This window comes from Elaeis guineensis, chromosome 2 (genome assembly GCF_000442705.2).
Source record: "Elaeis guineensis isolate ETL-2024a chromosome 2, EG11, whole genome shotgun sequence".
In the NCBI taxonomy this organism is placed as follows: domain Eukaryota; kingdom Viridiplantae; phylum Streptophyta; class Magnoliopsida; order Arecales; family Arecaceae; genus Elaeis; species Elaeis guineensis.
The window spans coordinates 16,339,895-16,341,208 of NC_025994.2; the positions used below are offsets into that span (position 1 = coordinate 16,339,895).

General features: G+C 39.0%; 1 protein-coding gene across 1 annotated transcript; it reads left to right on the top strand.

The window, feature by feature from the left end:
- LOC105059530 (protein TIFY 5A) lies at window positions 1-1,314 on the top strand. The gene is made up of 3 exons (XM_010942860.4): window positions 1-150; window positions 263-386; window positions 907-1,314. The coding sequence occupies exons 1-3, from the start codon at window positions 80-82 to the stop codon at window positions 1,189-1,191; spliced, it is 480 nt and encodes a 159-aa protein (XP_010941162.1). The 5' UTR covers window positions 1-79; the 3' UTR covers window positions 1,192-1,314.

The following is a 1,314-nucleotide window of genomic DNA, read 5'->3' on the forward strand; positions in this document are numbered from 1 at the left end:
CTTTCCAATCCCTCCAAGATCTCCACACCCACTAAACGTGAAGCCTTATCCTCCAAGAAGAAGAAGAAGAAAGAAGAATATGAAAATGGTTGGAGACGATTGCGAACCGGAGCTGCATCTCAGCCTTGGCAGCTCCACTGAATCCAACAGGTATTGTCATCAAGATGAGAAGAGAACGATATTTATTTATTCATTCGTTGCAAGTTCTTGCTTTCAATATTAATTCTATTATTTTCTAATGGAATTTTCTGAAATTTTACAGGATCGGTGGATCGTCGGCAAACTCAGAACAGAACAACCAGCAGCAGCAGCAGCAGCAGCAGCAACAGCAGATTACTATCTTCTACAATGGTCGGATTTGCGTCTGCGATGTCACAGAATTTCAGGTTAGCTTTCTTTCTCAGTTTCTGTATCCTTATTCTCATATGTACTTAATTCTTTCCCTCTTTTATTAGCTCAATATGTGCCATAATCCCTCAAATCAACATTAGCCCTTCTCTCTAAAATTCTACATTAGTTACATAATTCTTTAGTTGCCGCCAGTCCACCGGTTCTTCTTATTCTCCTTATTCTGAAATTTAGATTATAAAAAAGAAAAACTTTCCTTTGAGAGAGAGAGAGAGAGAGAGAGAATGATGATATGAGAACAAACAGTAGGACCGTTAGGAGGGGAGGAGATGGTGGTTGCATGAATGGGCTTGGTTGGTCGTTTTTTATAACGTGGATGCCTCGCAGCCACTCTCTTCCGTCTGTTTTCGTTCTTTATAATTCAAAAATATACAACCATGTTCTAGATTCTAAATCCAATCACTGTATATCTCTTTATAATTTCCTCCTCTTTTTTTTTTTTTTCTTTCCAAACAACCTACAATATGTTAATGATCTTTTTATGATTAATTGCGACAGGTGAGAGCCATCATATCTATGGCCAACCGAGAGATGGATGACAGACTGAAGAAGAAGCAATTACACCATCAACAGCAGCACCAATATCTACAAGAGAATCGCAACGAGTCGTCTCCACCTCATCAACCTCAGGCTGCGCCGCCGCAGCTTCTGAACCAAGGGCTATTGATGAAAAGATCATTGCAGCGGTTCCTTCAGAAGAGGAAGACGAGAATAAATGCTGCTACCACTCCTTACACTCCTTACAATCACAGACATGAGATATTATTCTCTCCGACATCATAGCTATCTAGTGCAACTTGGTTTTTGTTCCTTATTTCTTTCCTTGGGGGTTGTCAAAGTTAGTTGATTTTGGTTCTATGTATCTAAATTTTCTTGAGTAAAAACAATATACTTTCTTTAGTGTAA